This window comes from Patagioenas fasciata, chromosome 17, assembly GCF_037038585.1.
Source record: "Patagioenas fasciata isolate bPatFas1 chromosome 17, bPatFas1.hap1, whole genome shotgun sequence".
Lineage (NCBI taxonomy): Eukaryota > Metazoa > Chordata > Aves > Columbiformes > Columbidae > Patagioenas > Patagioenas fasciata.
In genome coordinates, this window is record NC_092536.1 from 8,584,200 (window position 1) to 8,601,775 (window position 17,576).

The following is a 17,576-nucleotide window of genomic DNA, read 5'->3' on the forward strand; positions in this document are numbered from 1 at the left end:
GCGAACGCTGGGCAGGGACGCTCCCCTTCTCCACCAGCCTTCGGCACGACGCTACATCCACCGCAGGCTGCAAATTAGGGATTAAAATCCAACATCATCTGAAGCTGTTTCTATAGGTGGAGAGCGAGGGAGACCCCCACGAGGGCTGAAAACCGGGGAGCTGGTGCACAGGAGCAGCCAGGCGCTGTCTGCAGCTGCGGTGCTGGCTCTAAGAGCTGTGAAATACAAAATGAAATGCTTCAGAGCGAATTGGTTGTCTCTCTCCACCGTGCCTGATTGCAGCAGAGGAGGTTTGGTCCCCCGCAGTCCTGCTATGCCATGGGCACCACCCCTCTTAGCCAGCGTCCCTAATATCAACACTAACAGCCAGCGGAGGGACTCCGCTTCTTCCTGCAGAATGGAATGACCTTTGGAGAGAAAAACAGATTTATTACAGCACTTGATGTTAATTATCATCAAATCCAAATTATTTTATTTGGGTTCTTTTTGTCAGTTGCCACGGAATTGCACTATTTCAACAGGAACAATTTTAAGATGACATTTAAAGGTCCCTTCTGACCCAAACCATTCTATCAGTCTACGAATTCTGTGTCTTTATTGACGTAGTTATAACTCCCAGCTAACACATCACACTGAACCTCATCCAGCAGCTATCAAGAAAGTGCTCCTGGCTGGTTTTGACCTTGAAGGATTGTTCTTCCCCAGGGTTGTTTCTCACAGTGGCACTGGGGCGAGCGATGGATATTGGCCACTTGGGTAAGGCAATGGCACGGGCAGTGCAGGAGAACATGGCTGGGACGGGCCAGTGTCTGCGCCGAGTGACCAGGAAGATGCTGAGATGTGGCACCCTGGGTGACCACTGTGCTTGGGGATAGAGACACCCCAGCCTGTAGTTTCTGGCAACATTTGCCAGCAGTGAGCATCTTTGTTCTGCTTTAAAATTAACACGGGTGCCCAAATCCAACCACAAGTCCAGGTTTGCTCTGTCTGCTGCCAATATCAACCAGTGAAACAGCCCGGGATGTACCCCAGGTAAGGCAGAGCAGTGCAGGAGGATGGTCACATCCCTTGGACCTTCTCCTCCGCTCCCTGAGCATCATGGCCACTCCACATGGGTGATGAGGAACCAGGGGAAATGGTGCCAAACCAGAGATTCCATGGGTGCCAGCGGCCAGGCAGGGGCAAGGTGAGGGAGGGTGCTCCTGTGATTTAGGGTCCCTGAGGCTCACATCCCCATCCCCTTATCTGCCTGCAGAAGGGAGGGGCAGCGGAGGGAGGGGGGATTTTTTCTGGTTTCAGCATAGGAAGGATTTTCAAACCCTATAAATTCACTTTTGAGAAACGAATGGCTAAAGCAGATTAACCTTTTTGCTAATCCTCTATAATGGCTTTGGAATCTCCTTAACCAATAAGAAAATGATAAGAGCCTGTTTCTTTTCTTTTTATCTATATCTATATTGTCCTCCCTTGTCTGTGTTTTTTTTCTTTCTTGTTTTATTTTCCTTTCCTTTTCTAATATGAAATAGCCCAGCGATCTTATCTCTTGGAGGCTCAGTAAACAGAACATCAATAATCCCTTTCCTTTATTCCTCCCTGGTAACAGGGTGCAGAGAAGTGTCTGCCGATTGGGATTTGATTACCAGCAGCTATCAAAAGTCTCTTTGTAAGATCTGGGTCCTAAATCCCATAATTCTTTGATAAAAGAAGTATTACCAGTCCATTTTCTGAAGTGAAAGGTACGGGAGGAATGAAAGAAAGCAATCAGCAGAGATCCTAATAGGCTAAGTGCATGTGCGGTGGGAAGGCAGGGACGAGCAGGGGAGGCCAGGGAAAGGTGTCCTTTGTTAAGGATGGGGAAGGAGAATTAATCCGCTTCGGTCCTATGATTATTACAGCTGAAAGAGGAAAGGGTTGGATCCTGCACCTGCCCGCCCCACGTCCCAGCTCACCTGCGCTGTGGTCCCTCTGAACTGGCACAGTGTGGAGCACAAAATCCAGCCCCACATCCATCTCCCATGTCAGCACTTGGGTATGTGAATAAAAGCTGGGAGCAGTTTGCAATGATCCCTGGTGTTTGTGCATCCCCAGTGCCTCTCTGGAACGCTGACGCCTTGGCAAGGCAGCAGAGAACCTGTCCAGACTGGGTCACTACAAAGGTATCTTCCTCTCAAACCTACAGCAAATAAGTGAAGATTCATAGAACATGGTTATAATTTATGTTATGCCATCAGCATAGCTGAAGGAGAGGCAAATAAAGGGATGAAAGAAAAAAATAGTGGTTTGGTTTTAAGTAAGATTTTACAGAGGTTTGAAGGTCAGAGGTAGTGATGCTACGGGACACCTCTTCTTGGCTTTGGGAGAGCAGCTGGATGAGCATGGGCAGGCAGAAAGGAGAAAAGACAAGGGACTGAGAGGGGCTCTCCTGGAGATGGGCTCCCCTCTCTGTGTGATGCTGTCGGGATTGCTGGGCTGTTCTCTATCAAGCCATGAGGGGCCAGGACACTCTTCGGTACGCAGCGGTTCCACAGCACTCACCTGTGTGTCCCTTCGGTGTTCCACAGTGGGATTGGTGTCTTCTCCATCCTGCAAAGAAACACCAAGCAGGAGAGCATTCCCTGCATGAGCTCCCAAAGCCTCGATACCCACCTTGGCTTAAACCACCGGAAAACTTGGGTTTCCACTTTCCTAAGCAACCTGAGCTGTGCTCTGTTTTAATCCCAGCTACTCATTTCACTTATAGACCCAAGACAGAAGATGTCCTCTCTTGTCCCACCTGCCAGGCCTTGCTGTTTTATCTCAGGAGGGTCGCTGCCAGGCATCCCCTCCCATCCCAAGTCACTGCTCTGGGATGCAGTTTCTCTTGCTGGACATAAGTTGGGAACTGGACTGACAAAGCTCTGGGGACACCTGGCTGCCCCAGGGAGCCATCCTGGCTGCTCTGGGCTCGCAGACCAGCTCCTGCCTGAGCTGCCCGCACGTGGGGCAGGGGGTAACACTCCTGCACATCCCAACGCAAGCAGGGATACGGCTCAGCTGGACAGGAGGTGGCTGCATGCCACTAAGCTAAGCCACAGAACTGCCACGAGCTGCTGGTAATCTAATTTATTAAGGACTTTGAATCCTTGCAAAGAGTATGCTGGATACATGCAAAACATCTGCATTATCACTGTGATTAGGGCAGTGGAGGTGGGGAAAGGGGAAGGAGAAAAAACACAATTTCTCTGCTTTCAGCAGGAAATAAATCAACTTTCACAGAGAGTTCTGGCACAGCCAGAGGCTATGCTATCATTAAAAATGATTTTTTATTAAGCTGAACTCTCTCCTCTCTTATATTGTATGATATGACAGCTCTCTTTTGATGGGAAAGCTTTCATTTGGCCAGAGAAAGGGATAATTTGCTTCTTTTAAGGAGCTAATCCTCTGGTCCATTTCCGGGCTGGGAACAGCTATCCTCCCCCTTCCCTGGATCGGAGGCGGCAGCACAATGGAGATCATAACCACCTCAAACCTACACCCGAGATGGAGAAATCAGATTTCCTTCTCCAGTCATTTTTGTGGGATTAGCTAAATCTTAGATCCACACTAACCCTTCACAAAGCTGCCAAGATTAGTTAGAATTTATTTTATTCACAGAGGGGTTTACGGTTTTCTTTCCAAAGGGATTATATCTCTCTCTATATATATGTTTAGGGTGGCTGCAGTCATAAAGCAGCTAGGTTAGAGGCAGAGAAAGTGCATGTATGTATAAAATAAAAACTCGGCTGCACGAGTGACAGTCACTTGAAACTCCAAGACAAAGCAGTGATCCTGGATGACTTCGTCGGTTCATTTTAAAAGCTACGTAAGCTGTCTTCTTCCTTGCGAGACCTCACTCCAGAGCTAACCCTGCTCAGCCTGAGGTGCCCATTCCCGCAGCCAGCACACGATGTCTTCAGAGCCGGTGTCTGATGCCAACACCAGCAGGAGAGGCCTCAAGAAACCATGTTCCTTCAGCATCGAGGACATCCTCTCCAGCCCAGCGGAGACGAGTCCCCAGGTCCTGGTCCCGCTGTGCCTGCGGGGCATCTTGGACTGCACGCCCAAGGGGCTGTGTGAGCTGGAGAGCATCCCGGCCAGCTCCCTGCAGGAGGAGGAGGAGGACGAGGAGCTGGAAGGGACAGGCTGCAGCTGCTGCTGCTGTTCCCACACAAGCGCCCGTTCCCTGCAGGACTTGCCGAGTTGGCTGGGTGAGTGTTTGGGTTTGATTCACAGTTCGGGGCTCATGGAGGGGCTGGTGCAAGCATTGGTGAGGGGGAAAACCTGGGCATTGAGTGACAATATAGCACCAGTCCTGCCGCCATGGTGGCCTCAGACCCCAGCTCCAGCGAGCTGAGCTCCGATTTCAGCGTGGCTCTCAAGACTCTTACTTGCCATGCTACCAGGGGTTTAAAAGCAGCAGGTGTTATTTATTGCCGGATACTATTGTTTTAGTGTAAAACACTTGAGGGGATGGTGCTTCCAGGGGTGAAGTTCTCTGTGGAGCGTGGGGCTCCAAAGTCACATTGCCTGTGTGTAGACCTGTGCCTGTGCTTCCTGACAGCCCCGGGGAACCTGGCTGGTCCTTTAGGGGAAAACCAAACAAACAAAAATAGCAAACTCTTAAAAATATAGTTCAAGAGCATTGTGAAAGTTCAGAAATCCCACATGTCAGGACTGAAACAGAGCTCCTTGCCAGGCTGTGAGTTTCCAGCTATTTTCTGGAGCTGGCCATCATGCAGCCATCAAATAAACAAGGAACAGCCAGCCAGTGCTCGCCACCTGCACACTCCTCCCAAAGACATGCCCTAAGCCCTCCTCTGACTTGCACACTGATCACACGTGCAACTCGTGCCTGAACTGCCTTGAGCAAGACGGGGTTTCACCCCTAACGCTGCCGCTCTCCCCTTGCAGACGCCCGGTTCCCCTGGCCCATGCGGCTCCTCCACTCGGCCGTCAGGGTCTGCAAGAGTCCCCAGGGGAACCCGAGTGAGCTGCAGACTTTCCACCAGCTCCAGCGCCGGACACGCCGGCACCGCACCATCTTCACCGAGGACCAGCTGCAGGCCCTGGAGACGCTTTTCCATCAGAACCAGTACCCGGACGTCATCACCCGTGAGCACCTGGCGAACCGCATCCACCTGAAGGAGGAGAGGGTGGAGGTGAGATCCTGCAGCCTCTCAAGAACACACAGTGGGACATTACGCTGACTTTTTCAGGAGCTGCAGACCCAGGGCCTCATTTTAAAAAAACAGTATTGGGAATTTCACAAAACACAGTTTAGGTTGGCAAGCAATGGAACAGTGTAAAATAGTTCTGCTGGGCTTTGTTCTGGCATCCAGTCCGGTAAACCCACACACTCCATCTCTCCCCAATTCACCTATATAAACACACAGACACGCCCAATTCTGCCTCACAAGTAGATTCTTTATTTATGTGATCTGTGTGGCTTGAATTTGGGGCTTCCCAGGTCCCTTGTGCCCTTTACATGTCTGTGAGCAGGACGCCAGGGAGGGACTGATTATATATTGTATCACTTTTATATCAGGAAATGTATTGCGGCATCCTAAAACTTGTGCTCTACACTCCATCAGTTTAACTGCCTGCCCCCTTCATGTAACACATGAAACACCAGGGTCGTTCCTCTCTTGTTTTGCACTTTCTAGGTTTGGTTTAAAAATCGACGGGCCAAGTGGCGGCACCAGAAGAGGGCATCTGCTTCAGCGCTGATCCTTCAAGGCACCAAGAAGCCCCCCGAGGAGAGCTGTTAGTGCTCACAAGCTGCATCTCAGCAGACAAACACCAAGAGCATCCATCTCCCATAGCTGGCAGGTTCCACAGGGCGGTAACCCAAAGAACTAATGATGCAAAAGGGAATCTCTGTGATTCCCAGAGCAGGAGGACAGGTAAAAGCAGACATGGTGCTTTCACGTCCCAGTTCCTCTTCCAAACCCAGTTCACGTGGCAAGTAACTCACCGTGCGTGACCCCCAGATGCTCCAGCAGAACCCGCTGCCCACAGCCCGCGGGGGCAGAGCTGTGCGGGGATACGTGTGTGTGCCTGGGGACACGGGGAGCCTCCCCTGCTTGTCTGTGCTCTGTGCAGGTGGCATCTGTGCTTGTTCTACCACTGTAGATTTGCAAAATACCCTGCAAATTAATGTTTCCTATTTCCAGCACCTCGGTGGCATCTGGAGTCGTTTCTGGGGTTCGGTTCGCTGACCGAGCAATTTGCTCCTGGCAAACACGCTGGGGTCGCTCCCCGCAGCCCCGCTCCGTGCTGTGCTGTGCAGAGCTCCAGCCCGAGCGGGGACGAACACAAACCGCGCTCTGTAACGCAGCGAGAGCAATAAAACCACCGGGCTGTTCCCGGGGAGCCCCGGGGGTGCTGGGGGACAGGCCCAACGCGCTGCGGCTGCCCCCATGCCGAGCCCGCCCCCCGGCCGCACCCCGCTCCCGAACCCCGTGCTAGCGCCGCTGTCACGGAGCGGCACCGCGCGGGTCCTCCCGGCCGGCAGGGGGCGCGCTGCCGCCGCGCGCACGGCTCCGTGCGTCTCTCCCGGGGGGTGGGGCGGCGGGTGCGTGACGTTCGGGCTGCCCGTGGCGCGCCGGCTTGACGTCACGGCGCGTCGGGTTCGCGACGGCGGCTGGAGAGGGTCAGGGCTCTCGGCCGCCGCCCGGGCCCCGGCACTATGGAGGCGGCGGCGACTCCGGCGGCTCCGGCCGCATCCTCCGGCGCCCTGGTCCCCGCTGCCGCCGCGGGCACCGCCGTGATCACGGGGAAGGAGGCGACTCCGCCGGCCCCGAGGCGCACGAAGAAGATCCTGGATGAGGAGGCCTACATCGAGGTAGGCCGGGGGCGGGGGGCACAGAGCCCGGCGGGCCGCGCCGGGAGTCCCCGCTCTCCGGACACTTGGGCCAAGCGGCTTCCGGCCCAGCCCGGCGGAACCGCGGCTCGGGCCTGGGGACGAGGCAGTTCCGGGGCCCCTCCTGCGTCGCCAGTGGTCACTGTGGTGCCACCGGCCCGGCCGCGGCTCGGGGCGCCCGTGGGCCCCGCGTCCCTGCCCCGTGGGCTGTGTGCGCTGGCCCTGGGCTGACCCAGCTCTCCGAGGTGTCCCAGCGCGGCCTTGCAGTTGCCTTTCTGTTTGTAGGGCTTAGAGAAAATCATACAGCGAGACTTCTTTCCTGATGTGGAGAAGTTGCGGGCGCAGAAGGAATATCTGGAGGCTGAAGAAAACGGTGACTTGGAGAAAATGAGACAAATTGCTATCAAGTTTGGCTCATCCTTGGGCAAATCGTCGAGGGACACACCTGTACCATGTAAGAACCGGTTCACTGGGACGTAAGGGGTTTATACCTAATACTGTGGCTCTGGTTTATCTAACTTTTTGCAGGCAGCTCTTACCTTAAAGAATCTAAATTGGCATTGCATGTGAATTAGTGTACCAGACTGGGCGGTAGCTGCTATCTGATGGCTGGTACTGGATTTCTCTGTGATGATGTTTAATTCCTTCTTGAGGGAATAGTTTTGGAGAAAACACCTATTGAATAACCATTTCTTATTGGCATCTTTTGCCAAGTTCTGGCTCTTTAGGGAATGTTACACGCTCTAATGTGCAATATTATACTATCAGAAGCTCTTAAGTTGTGTTTTGAATCCTTATAGTATTTTTTTGTTGGTTAAAGCTGTAGACAGGCTGGCCAATCTACTGGGCTGTGGCTATCCTGTGAATTTTTCTCAGCAGGCGGAAACAGAACTGAAGATTTTGCAGTCATAGTTTTTTAATTAAGTTGTTCTCTTGATATGTTTTCTGTGACTTGTTCGGTACCTGACCAAGTGAGCCTCTTTTTTTCGTTTGTTTTCTGTCGCAGATGTCACTCCAGCCACGTTTGAAACCCCAGAAGTGCATCCGGGTGGTCTTCCACCGGGGAATAAATCCAAAGCTGGCATCAAATCTGCAGAGGAAGGTAGGAGAATGATGTTTCTCTAGCTGAATTCTTCAGCAGCAGGAAAATACTCTTGTGAGCTCTGTCCCCTGTAAGGATTTGGGATATTTAGTAGATGTTTAAGCAGTTTCCTTTAACCTTCTAGTAGATGAAAGTGATCACTCTTGAACTTGATGCTACATCAAGGCTACATCACGGTTTACATCATGTGTGTGAATTTTCATTTATGAGTCTCTTTATGGCTGTTTAAATTTTTAACTCAGTTATCTCTTTGAAGGCAATATATTTTTCCTGTGTCACTTGAAATTAATTCTACAAGAAAGCAAAGATTGTAGGGGCAGAGCTATTCATATAGTACATAAAAGATGTCTCCTAGCAGCTTGCCACTTGTGCAGTTTGCCTTTAACACAAATAGATATCAACGTCATAAAAGGTTTTATGTGAAAGTTGATTATATGTCTTCCAAAAAAGAACTTTTTATTGTACCACTCTGTGTGTATTTTTTTTTCACCAAGCTTTTTGTTAATCGTGAGTGGGTCCATGGAAGGCTCACTGTCAGAGGGGATTTAGAGTTATGTGCAGCTCCCTCATAGAGAAGGAAGTATTGACCATTCTCAGGCTTCTTCCCTCCACTGGCTAGGAGATGCAGAAAAAGATGATAAAGATGCGCTCCCCAATCTGGACAGCTTCTTGGCAAAACACACGAGTGAAGATAACGCTTCGTTTGAGCAGATCATGGAAGTGGCCAAAGAGAAGGAGAAGGTGAAGCACGCCTGGCTGTACAGTGCAGAGGAGGAGTACGCACAGGTAGGGAAGGGGGTCAGCTCTGTCTCTGCTCTCCCAAACTGACACACAGGGAAACACAGTTTTACTGTATTTCTTTCTTGCTTGATTAAGTAGTGTATTATCTTTTTGTTTTTAAATTCTGCTATTAACACAGGTGAGAATTTGTTGGGTCTGAGCATGGAACTATTGTGTTACGTTGTTGAATAACTCATGTTATTGAATAAAAATAGAAAGGTCTTGATTTTGAATAGTGGGTGCATGCGGTGTTTGCATCTAAATCTGAGCTAAGCCTGAGTTTCCTGACCCTGTGGCAGCTCAGCACTTCCTTTTGCAGTCCTGTGTTTTCCCCATCTGTAATGCAACAACCGTGTTGACATAGTCACTGGGGATCCATCTCTTCCTAAGCTTTAAGACTGTGAAGTGTTACACTAAGTGCAAGTATTGCAGTTCTTGGCACTCTTCCATGAGAGCAATATCAAGGAGAGCAGCTGAGAATAGTTCCTGTTGTTTGTCTGTCAGCCTTTTATTATTTGCAGTTAGATTGCCTTTTTTACTTCAGTCTTCTATTTTTATTATCAGTAATAATCCACTCAGCTGAAGTGAGGTACTGTACACAGTAAGGCTGGCTGTGCCGTCTTCCTCAGCCACCCCTGAAGGAGGTGCAGGAACTGTTCTGGGGCTGCCCTGTCGACCTCTCTCCGACAGCAGTGAGCAGCAGGCACTGTTTCCAGATGTGTCAGTGCTGGACATGAGCTGCAGTGCCTTTTAACGAAGTTTGGCACTGACACATGAGTGTTTACTGCTGTTGTTGTGAGTGTTACATTTTTATCCTAGCTAATACAAACCCTGGGAGTCTGTTACAATAAAAATGCCCTTTGTGGCTCCTTACGCATCTTCTTTGCATGAATGCTTTCATGCAGAATTAAAAGGCAGCAGAAGAACATTCCCAAAGCACAGGGGTTGTTTCAGGTCAAGATGAAATTGCCGGTGCCGTTCCAGTGCTGATGTTGTGTGCCTTCCCGTCAGCCAGCACTCTGTTCAGACCTTGCACTTCCCTACCCAGTGTGCCTGTTTGTGCAGCAGACAGCTTCACTATGCCTCATTTAATGTGTTCAGTGACAATACTGCTATTTAAATGTATATGGATGACACCTACTAAAGACATCAGCCTTTAATATGTAGCTTCTGGCAGTCATTGTCTAGTTTAATTAGTGTGAGGATTCTAAAATGGAGTAATTTACCAGTGGCTGACTGCATTCTGTTAGTTTCTTGTTGATATTAGTGACAGTCCTATGCTGGTAACAGCATGCAAGTAATCATGTGAATACATCAAATGCTTCCCTACCTGTACAGCCTGTGGAAATGTCTGAAAACTCCATTATTTTTAAGGAGTGTCTGTTCTTTTGTTAACTGCTTGCCTCAGCTGATAGAGTTTGCATGAGTCTAGGATGGTACAAATGTTCTGCCAAGGTTACGTGCAGAAACCTTGTAGACTGCCTTTATATGATATGTGTCATATGTTGCTCTTCCCTTGTTTAGCCATGAATGCCTCGTTTGAATTTTGAATAGTAGAGAAAAAACAGAAAAAGTTGGAGCCATCACAAGTGTTGTCACAAGATGTAATAAACAAAGTCATAATGTTTCTGAGAAGTTAATTCTTTAGTTCTCACTTGATTTTATACCAGAATGTCATAGGGGGTTGTTGTTTGCAAGCTCACCTGGGGACAGGATACTTTCTCAAATGCCACTGGTCAGAGAGAGTGCTTGTGCCATGCCAGATGCAAAGCGTGCTCGGGCAGGTAGTTGAGCTCGTGATTGAGCTCCCCAAGTTGGGTATACCAAATAAAAAGATCACAGGAGTCTGTTTCAGACCTTTTTTTTTCCCTTCTTTTAAATTTTTTCCATCGCCCTTTCAGCGACGCAGTGAGAACTTGGCACTTCCTTCAGCAGAGCAGCAGGCTCTGGAGAATGTGAAAGCTGGGCTGGAGACCTGGGAGTACACGGCTCGAAACACCCTCATGTATTATCCCACAGGTGAGGCGCACGGGTCGCTCAGGAGCGGCGTTGGTTTCGGGGGGATGACTCCAAATGGGGCTTCCAGCACTTCTGTAGGTGACTAAGCAGCTTGGTAGTACTGTGCTTTTTCTACTGTGAAGCTCAGATACGTAAAGTTGTTTAAAAAGGTCTTGTCTTCCTTTTTTCTCCTTTTTTTGCTTTGGACCTTGCACCTTTGCCACTGGTTACAAACTTTGATTCTGTTCTATTTGTTATTGAGAGACTCATGTCTTATGTTAGATAGAAGTACTTATTTTCAGGACCCAAAGCTCTTTCTGGTTTGGTCTGTCTTATTTATGAGCACTTTCTTGTCATCTTTATTATTTCTTTGTTTCTGCTCAGAGTGCTCCTTGGGCTCGTTGGTCCCTTGGTTGCTGTAGAAAACGACATCACTTTGTAAATGCAGTTTTCTTTTTGGCTGTAAATTTACATTTGATAATTTCTACAAACCAGTGAAGTATAGAAAAGTCTTGTTCACTGTTTCCTTATATATATATATCTATATATGTATATCTAAAATCTGATCTTGATTTATAGATTTCGGTTGTTACAAAGCATGTATCTAGTGCAAATTTAGGTTAAATTGCTAGAGATAGACACTGTGATTGCTGATGGATTGTGTGTTGTGTAGGAATGTGTGGTGTCATAGTGCACACTGCCTGATGTTACTGGAGCCCTTTCTTAAAAATTTTGTGTTGCCAGGTGTACCTGACAAGGATGATGTATTTAAGAAGCCCAGGGAAGTTGTCCATCGAAACACTCGTTTTGTGAAGGACCCTTTTTGCCAAGCTGTGAGCCAGTCGCAGCTCCAACAAGCTGCAGCCCTCAATGCTCAGGTTGGATAATTTTACTTCTTCTGACTAAACCCTTGTTAGACTCTGCCCTCCAGTGTTGTTCATCAACCAGGAGAACCATGCGTGTGCTATTATATACAGCTGACTCACACCTGTCTCCACATGAATGGCATTGTCCTTTTTATTTCAGTACAAACAGGGCAAAGTAGGACCAGATGGGAAAGAACTGATACCCCAAGAGTCTCCAAAAGTGAATGGATATGGATTTGTGGCTACCCCCTCTCCTGCCCCTGGTAAGAAGGTTTTCTTCTTGTTATTTTTTTCCTGATGTAAGAGGGCTGCTACTGCACTTACTTTGATACTGTGCAGGATACTTTCAGTTAGAACAAACTGTTTATTTTTCTTCCAGTTGAAATGTTCTTCACCAGCCAATATGTTTCCGTGTCTTTAGTTACTACGCTAAGAGGTGAACACACTGAGGCTTTTCCTCTAGAAAGCCTGTAGGTGGCATTTGGAGCACAGCTCTTTTCTCCATTGTAAATGCCTTTTCCAAACCTTTTTCTAGCCAGTGACTGAATTGCGGTCTTAGAATCTATTCTGCAGTTGTAGCTGTTAGGTAAGGTGCAGTTGCTGTTTGGTACCCTCAATGAACTGAGGGTGCATTTGGCTATTACATGTATCTTAAGTCCTCTGCCCATTTCCCTGCTTGTAAATAGTTCTGTGTGTTGAAGTTCTCATACAGTAACAGAGGGGAAGACCAGTACCATAGAGGAAAAAATGAAAGTGTCACTAGGCAAAAGCTTGCCAAATGGAAAAATAAACACATGGAAAGGACACTGCTTGGGTATTGTAATCTAGAGGGTGACACAGCCACAGGGGATCCTGTGAGTTTAAGGTTGTGCCCTTTTAATGGGAAGCATATATTACTATTTAACATTGGCTGCAATTTCCTCTGCAGTGGAGGGATTCTTTGTGTGCTGATGAATTTGCTGCATTTCATAATTTGCTTCTCTGGATTTTTTTTTGTGGTGAATGAATATTCAAATGTCTTACATGAGCATGACTTTTAAAATTTGGTTTTAGGTGTGAACGAGTCTCCTTTTATGACATGGGGTGAAATTGAAAGTACTCCTTTGCGTATAGAAGGGTCAGAAACGCCGTATGTGGAGAGAACACCTGGACCAGCCTTCAAGGTATTTCATGTCAGGAGTCAACATGTCATTCTTTTTGGGGTGGAAGGACTAAGGGAAAGGCAAGTGAGTAACTAATAGATGAACATTGTTGTGGGAGTGTGACACATCTCTGGGCTGTGTTCCCAGCCCTTGAGACTAATAATCTGCATTCTGCTTGGAGGGTGGAGGAGAACGTGGCTCCACATGAAAGGTACTTGGTGGAGACACCTGAGGTGGAACACACACTGTTGGCAGAAGAGTGAGACTCCGTATTTGATGATGAGCCCAGACAGAGGAGCTTTCAGAGAAAGCTGAAGAGATGCCTGATTTCTCTGATTTTAATGGGTAGAAATTGTAGGATTTCCCTCTGTCTTGATCTTCTGGCTGTCACAGCCTGGGGTAGGTGTATCACTTGAGAGTAGAAAAGGCTCTTTGGATTTGTTAATGGCACCTGACCCTGCATGCTACCTGTCTCCTGCTGGTGTCATTGAATGTGAGCTGTCTCAGGCTCTTTGTTTAAGAAGGGTATAATTTGCTATATGTGCCTCTGTTTTGTCAGACTCCAAAGCCCTTGACTGGTTCTCCTGCTGTTTGGCAATGTCTGTGTTTGCCTGAGAGCTGGCTGGGTACAGGCCAGGCGGGGCAAGACACAGGTGACATTGTTTGTCTAGGACAGACAGCAGGAGGAAATGCCAGAAGTAATGGCTGCTTCCTTCACTGAACTGGTTTTACCATTATTGTTACTCGCTAAGTCAAGTTGAAGATCTCTGTGTCCTCTCTGGCTTTTATGTAGCAGCAGAGAGCTGTGGGCTGACCCCACTTCTCCCTGGTTTAGGACCCTGTGGGCTGGAATCCAGCTGTGAAGGTGCTTTGGCTCATTAATGCAGCACTCATGAGTGCCTTGGTGAGAGAACTGTGTGATGCATTTATAGATCCTGGAGCCTGGGCGCCGTGAGAGGTTAGGACTCAAGATGGCCAATGAAGTGGCAGCTAAAAACCGAGCAAAGAAGCAGGAGGCTCTTCGAAAAGTGACAGAAAACTTGGCCAGGTGAGACTTCTGTTCTGACAGCACAACTGGGGATGGGTATTTTCTGATGAGATTTAAATCAACATATGTAGATAGGGAGGAATGATAAGAGTACTAGAAGCAGGAAGAGGTACAGTCAGAGTTCTTGGAAATGAAAAACCTTAATTGCTGAGGGAAGGTGTCTGGTGGCTGCCCCTGATACTCCCTTTTGTCAGCATGGCTGCTCTGCCCCACAGCCACCCAGCAATGCATCTGCATCAGTGTCCTGCCTCCTTGCAAAGAGGAGACATGATAAAGCTTGCTTGGCTGTTTCATGGGAAGGACTGAACAGGCTCAAAGAAACAGGCAGGCGGTGCCACCCGGGCTTGGGACAGATGCAGGAGGTTTCTCTGTCACTTCTCTCTCTGGAGAGACAGGCTGCATGTCCCTCCAGGCAGAATGACTTCTGCAGCCAGTGGGTAAGGTCTGTGGGGGGAGCAAATGCTGAGCTCACTTGCAGAAGTATTGATGCTCTTTCTGATAAATGACAGATCTTTACTGTAAAATCTTTTAAAACTGTTCATTCTGTTCCAGCCTCACACCAAAAGGACTAAGCCCAGCAATGTCACCAGCTTTGCAAAGACTGGTAAACAGGACTGCAAGTAAATACACTGACAAAGCCCTGCGAGCCAGCTATACTCCTTCCCCAGCTCACACGGGAACTCCTGGTTACAAGACCCCAGCAAGTGGGCCTCACACACCCACAGGCACCCCACAATCTAGGACAGTGTCTCAGACACCGGTCTCTCAGGATACTACATCGATCACAGACAATTTACTGCAGCTTCCTAAAAGAAGGAAGGCATCTGATTTCTTCTGAATACTCAGTCACCAGCAAGGCGATAGTGAACTCGCTGCACTCAACTGTCTGCGGGCGGGATACTGTGAGCTGTTGGTAGCAAGGGGTGTCTAGATACGGCTGCCAGAATGGAAACCAGCAGTTACAAGATCTGGGACCAGCGCTACTCCAGACTGTGAAGCTAAAATAGCCTGTGGTGTGCTTTTTGGAAGCAGAGTATCTCCTGCTGTGGTGTTACTTCCCTTTGAACTTTGTGGGGGGATGCACAGGACTGCTGTAGCGAAAGGTTCTTCCTGCAATGGCAGAGAAGATTCTGGACTCTTGGAAAACAGCGATAATTTTTTTTTTTTTAAGATATATTTCCTTTTTAAGATGGCTATGCATTTAAATACATTTCTGCACAGATATGTCTATTTATAAAATGTGTTAAGCCTTCCTAAAAGGTTGAACTGGACTTGATTCCAGCTTGTCAAGTTTATTTGGTTTTGTACTTTGCAGAAGAGGGGATATAAACATGTATATATTGAGACATGACCCAGAATTTTAGAGGGCTTCTCTTTAATTTCAGTGTTTAAACTGATGCTCTCGAATGTACAGTCGGCCTGTCAGGAGAGGTGGTACATTATGAAAACATTGTGCATACAGTTTCAGACATCAGTTCACACTTTCTAATAACCTGCCTGCTTACTTTCTGAATCCAAAATGTGGTTGATACACATGTGAATTCTGCAGCTGGTGTAGTCAGGGACTTGAGAAACGTGAGAATAAGAGCTGTTAAGTGTCAGCAGCACTGAAAGAAACTTTCCAGTGTGTTTTGACAGTAACTTCTCATTCCCTCAAACCGTATCAGAGATAGGTCTTTTGAGAATAATAGTGTTAAGCTGTTTATTCACCTCAGCAGATGTACTGTGTCTTCTGTTACTATACTTTGTCAAGCAAAAGACAAGGACTATTGCTGAAAGGAACCAGAGAAGCTGAAATTGAGCACCTGCAGTTCACAGGTTAGACCAACTTTGTGATATTGCTAAAACCAACCATCCTTGAGAGGATACGTTTCCTTCTCTATTTTCCCTTTTGCAGAATGAGATTTGGGTGACTGCTTGTGTTCAGGCTTTCCTTCTTGTGGCTTTCGGGAACACTCACCCTCTTTTGCAGTTGGCACAGGGGAGCAGATTTTGGATTTTGGATTCTGCAGCCATGAGTGTTTCAAAACTTGATCAATGTGCATCCTCAGAGACACATCGGGCTGGAGCAGTTGGTAAATAAGGTCCTTGCACTCTACAGTCAGGTGGTGTGAGCTGGGGAAGGGAATCCTGCGTTGTTTCTGAACACTGATCATTTTCTTGACGTTGGAATCATCAAATGGCATTAAAGCATAGACCATTGTATACAGGATGACACCCAGGCTCCATATATCAGAAATCCGAGGGTCACAAGGAATGCCCTGTAGTACCTCGGGGGCTGCGTACGCAGCAGACCCACAGAAGGTTTTGCTGAGGATAGGTTTTCCATTTTCATCCCGAGACAAGTATTTGGAAAAGCCAAAGTCCGACAGCTTGATGTTGAGGTGTTCATCGAGAAGGATGTTCTCACATTTCAGGTCCCTGTGAGCAAAGTCCAAGTCATGGCAGTGCTTGATGGCAGAAGCCAACTGCTGAAACTTGATGCGAGCGATGTCCTCTTTCATAGCCCCCTCGAGCTTGATGTGATCCAGGAGGTCTCCCTTTTTCCCCAGCTCCATCACGATGTACACTTTCCCGGCTGATGTCTCAAAAATCTCATAGGTTTTGATGATCGAGGGGTGGCGCAAACGTTTCAAAGCTTCTATTTCCCTGGGGAGAAACCTTTCTAGGAAGTCCCGTGGAGTTTTCTTTTTGTCTATTATCTTGATGGCCACCTCGCATTTCAGCCGGTCACAGTAGGCGCATTTCACTTTGCCGTAGGAGCCTTCTCCCACCTCCTTCTTCAGGGTGTAGCCTTTCTTTCCAAGCACCGCAACATCATCCATGGTGGGAGAGCTGGGGGGAGCTGCATGGAGCGGTGCTGGCGGGCATCATCATACGTGGTGGCAGGTGGTGCGCCCACGCATCATGGCGGCTGCCCTGGCGCTGGTGGTTGGCGCTGGTGCGGTGGGCGGGTGGGCCCCAGCACCGGCTGCTGTGTGATGTCACAGGCAGCCCCTCCTGTGGGGGACACTTGGAAGGACCTTTCAGGCCTTCTTATAAAGCTACTGGATGACATCAGCCAGGGCAAAACTGAACGTCAAGTTGGTGAGAGACATCGGTTGAGGTCTGCCTTCATCAAATCATCCTTGTATTTAGTTTTGCAAACAGGATGGAAGTAACTTGGATGTTTTTATTTCCTAAAATGTACCTAAGTCTTTTTATATTTATTTATGTCAGGTGTAATTTCGTCTGTTGTCTTTGTATGTCTTGGATTTTTTTTTTCCTTCTCCTTGTGGACTCGTTTGGGGAAGGAGGTGGCTTCTCTTGAGTTCATTTCCTTGTTCATCCAGCCCCTCCATTGCGTAGCTCTGAGTGGCTGCTGTTGTGGGCTTTGCAGCTGGCTTTTCTTAAACCCTGACTCAGTGAGGAAGTTATGGTTTGACTTCAACTTCTGCTGTTCTTGATAAAGGCTGACACCTTCCTCAGAAGGGCTCTGACATTTACTGTTTTGCGTGTTGATTGCTTCAGCGTAATCAGCCTCTGGAGCTTTTTGCTTTGTGTTGATTTCAGCTTTTTCAAATTTGTTTTTGCAGCTGTTACATGTGTGGCTCCAAAGACTTGATGATGTTGATGATCACAACACAGGGGCTGGGGACAATCCTGCTTCGTCCACCAGCTGGCTGAAATGTAATTCTGAGAACAGAAGTAGTATTTCTGACAGCCACACTGGGGGTTTTCTTGTAGTTTGCGGTTTTGTTTGTTTGTTTTTCTCCTCCCA

At 48.1% G+C, this 17,576-nt stretch overlaps 3 protein-coding genes across 3 annotated transcripts; 2 read left to right on the forward strand and 1 right to left on the reverse strand.

The window, feature by feature from the left end:
* Positions 1-3,830: 3,830 nt before the first annotated feature.
* On the forward strand, positions 3,831-6,122 carry GSC2 (goosecoid homeobox 2). The gene is made up of 3 exons (XM_065851235.2): positions 3,831-4,226; positions 4,930-5,177; positions 5,682-6,122. Exons 1-3 carry the CDS (start codon positions 3,926-3,928, stop codon positions 5,784-5,786), a joined length of 654 nt encoding a protein of 217 aa, XP_065707307.1. The 5' UTR covers positions 3,831-3,925; the 3' UTR covers positions 5,787-6,122.
* Positions 6,123-6,637: 515 nt separating this feature from the next.
* On the forward strand, positions 6,638-15,168 carry ESS2 (ess-2 splicing factor homolog). Its single transcript, XM_065851916.2, has 10 exons — positions 6,638-6,862; positions 7,166-7,334; positions 7,887-7,982; positions 8,602-8,768; positions 10,664-10,781; positions 11,505-11,638; positions 11,787-11,889; positions 12,680-12,789; positions 13,701-13,816; positions 14,369-15,168. The coding sequence occupies exons 1-10, from the start codon at positions 6,707-6,709 to the stop codon at positions 14,652-14,654; spliced, it is 1,455 nt and encodes a 484-aa protein (XP_065707988.1). The 5' UTR covers positions 6,638-6,706; the 3' UTR covers positions 14,655-15,168.
* Positions 15,169-15,657: 489 nt separating this feature from the next.
* TSSK2 (testis specific serine kinase 2) lies at positions 15,658-16,641 on the reverse strand. Its single transcript, XM_065851917.2, has one exon. It carries the CDS (start codon positions 16,639-16,641, stop codon positions 15,658-15,660), a length of 984 nt encoding a protein of 327 aa, XP_065707989.1.
* Positions 16,642-17,576: the final 935 nt, after the last annotated feature.

Bases quoted from the DNA above. Each gene is read 5' to 3' on its own strand.
- GSC2 (XM_065851235.2), top strand. From the start codon at position 3,926: ATGTCTTCAGAGCCGGTGTCTGATGCCAACACCAGCAGGAGAGGCCTC. The intron at 4,227-4,929 runs GTGAGTGTTTGG...CTCCCCTTGCAG, and splicing joins GGACTTGCCGAGTTGGCTGG to ACGCCCGGTTCCCCTGGCCC. The intron at 5,178-5,681 runs GTGAGATCCTGC...TGCACTTTCTAG, and splicing joins TGAAGGAGGAGAGGGTGGAG to GTTTGGTTTAAAAATCGACG.
- TSSK2 (XM_065851917.2), bottom strand. From the start codon at position 16,641: ATGGATGATGTTGCGGTGCTTGGAAAGAAAGGCTACACCCTGAAGAAG.
- ESS2 (XM_065851916.2), top strand. From the start codon at position 6,707: ATGGAGGCGGCGGCGACTCCGGCGGCTCCGGCCGCATCCTCCGGCGCC. The intron at 11,639-11,786 runs GTTGGATAATTT...TTTTTATTTCAG, and splicing joins CTGCAGCCCTCAATGCTCAG to TACAAACAGGGCAAAGTAGG. The intron at 13,817-14,368 runs GTGAGACTTCTG...ATTCTGTTCCAG, and splicing joins GTGACAGAAAACTTGGCCAG to CCTCACACCAAAAGGACTAA.